Raw genomic sequence first — 1,367 nt, forward strand, 5'->3', positions numbered from 1 at the left:
AAATGCCAGAATACGATGGAAGGAACTGGAATTGGGACCTACATGATGGAAAATTTTATTCTAATTTTATTACTTTAATAATTTATCTTATTTCATATTGCATTCCCTAGTTGGTTCTATCAATCTAGAAGCATCGAGTGATCCTTCAAACCAATCCTAAAGACTCTAGAAAATGCTTCTGCTTCCTTATAAATACCATTTATATCCTTTCCATTGACGTAACAGCAGTGTTTCTTGTGATCATTTGCAAGACTATTCGTTCATTCTCTGTATTGCATTGATCCTTCGATCTTGTCATTCTCTCAATTTTGCTTAGAAAAGAAAAAACATGTCTCTGATTCCAAGCATATTTGGTGGTCGAAGAACCAATGTGTTCGACCCATTCTCTCTAGAGATATGGGATCCATTCTTTGACTTCCCTTCTTCCATTTCTTGCCCTCAGCTTACAACTGAAGCTGAAGCCTTCATTAATGCTCGCATTGACTGGAAGGAGACCCCAGAAGCCCATGTCTTTAAGGCTGACCTTCCTGGGTTGAAGAAGGAAGAAGTGAAGGTGGAAGTTGAGGAAGGAAGGGAGTTGCAGATCAGTGGAGAGAGGAGCAAAGAAAAGGAAGAAAAGACTGATAAGTGGCATCGTGTGGAACGTAGCAATGGCAAGTTTCTCCGCCGGTTCAGGTTGCCTGAGAATGCTAAGATGGATCAGGTGAAGGCAGCAATGGAGAATGGTGTGCTCACTGTGACTGTTCCTAAAGAGGCTGTGAAGAAACCTGAGGTTAAAGCCATTGATATTTCTGGCTGAGAGCCAAGGTGGGTATAATATAACTATTGAAGGCTGTTTATGAGATCATTTTGGGTTTGATCGGTTCTTTTGAGTTGTTCTTTTGGGCTTTCTTGTTGTTCTGCTTCCTTTTTGTTTGTCTTTGTTTTGACTTTTGAGTGTAAATCTAAATAAGTGACTCATCAATGGCTATGAATTATTACTATTAGAAGGAGTGCAGTTTTTTTCTTTCTTTTTTTCTCTTTTAATTTAATTTTGCATTTCATGTATGTCGTGTTATTTTTTTCTTTTCTTTTCTTTTGGATGATGGGTAAGAGTAGACTTGGGGTCAAATACACAATAACCAAGGATTGGAATCTAACCATTTAGAAGTGATTGGGCCTTCTTGATCCCTCTTAGCCAGAGTGTCATAAAAAAAATAAATTCATTTAAATAAACAAGGCTTGGGATAGCTATTCAGTAGTATACAACTCCTCTAAGTGGATGCAACACTAAACTTTTGATAAACGCAAACATCTAGCCCCTTTGACTATAAAAGATCAGCAGGAGTATTGTCTGACCTGTGAATATGCACTACTAAAATATTGTC

General features: G+C 37.9%; 1 protein-coding gene across 1 annotated transcript; it reads left to right on the plus strand.

Moving 5' to 3' along the window:
* Positions 1-328: 328 nt before the first annotated feature.
* On the plus strand, positions 329-799 carry LOC149002114 (17.8 kDa class I heat shock protein-like). Its single transcript, XM_089136833.1, has one exon. The coding sequence runs from the start codon at positions 329-331 to the stop codon at positions 797-799; it is 471 nt and encodes a 156-aa protein (XP_088992959.1).
* The last annotated feature ends 568 nt before the right edge of the window (positions 800-1,367 follow it).

The sequence above is a fragment of the Hakea prostrata genome, chromosome 10, assembly GCF_041222555.1.
Source record: "Hakea prostrata isolate BN-2017 chromosome 10, UWA_Hpros_2, whole genome shotgun sequence".
Lineage (NCBI taxonomy): Eukaryota > Viridiplantae > Streptophyta > Magnoliopsida > Proteales > Proteaceae > Hakea > Hakea prostrata.

What these genes read in the sequence shown, in the direction of transcription:
- LOC149002114 (XM_089136833.1), top strand. Translation starts at nt 329, where the DNA reads ATGTCTCTGATTCCAAGCATATTTGGTGGTCGAAGAACCAATGTGTTC.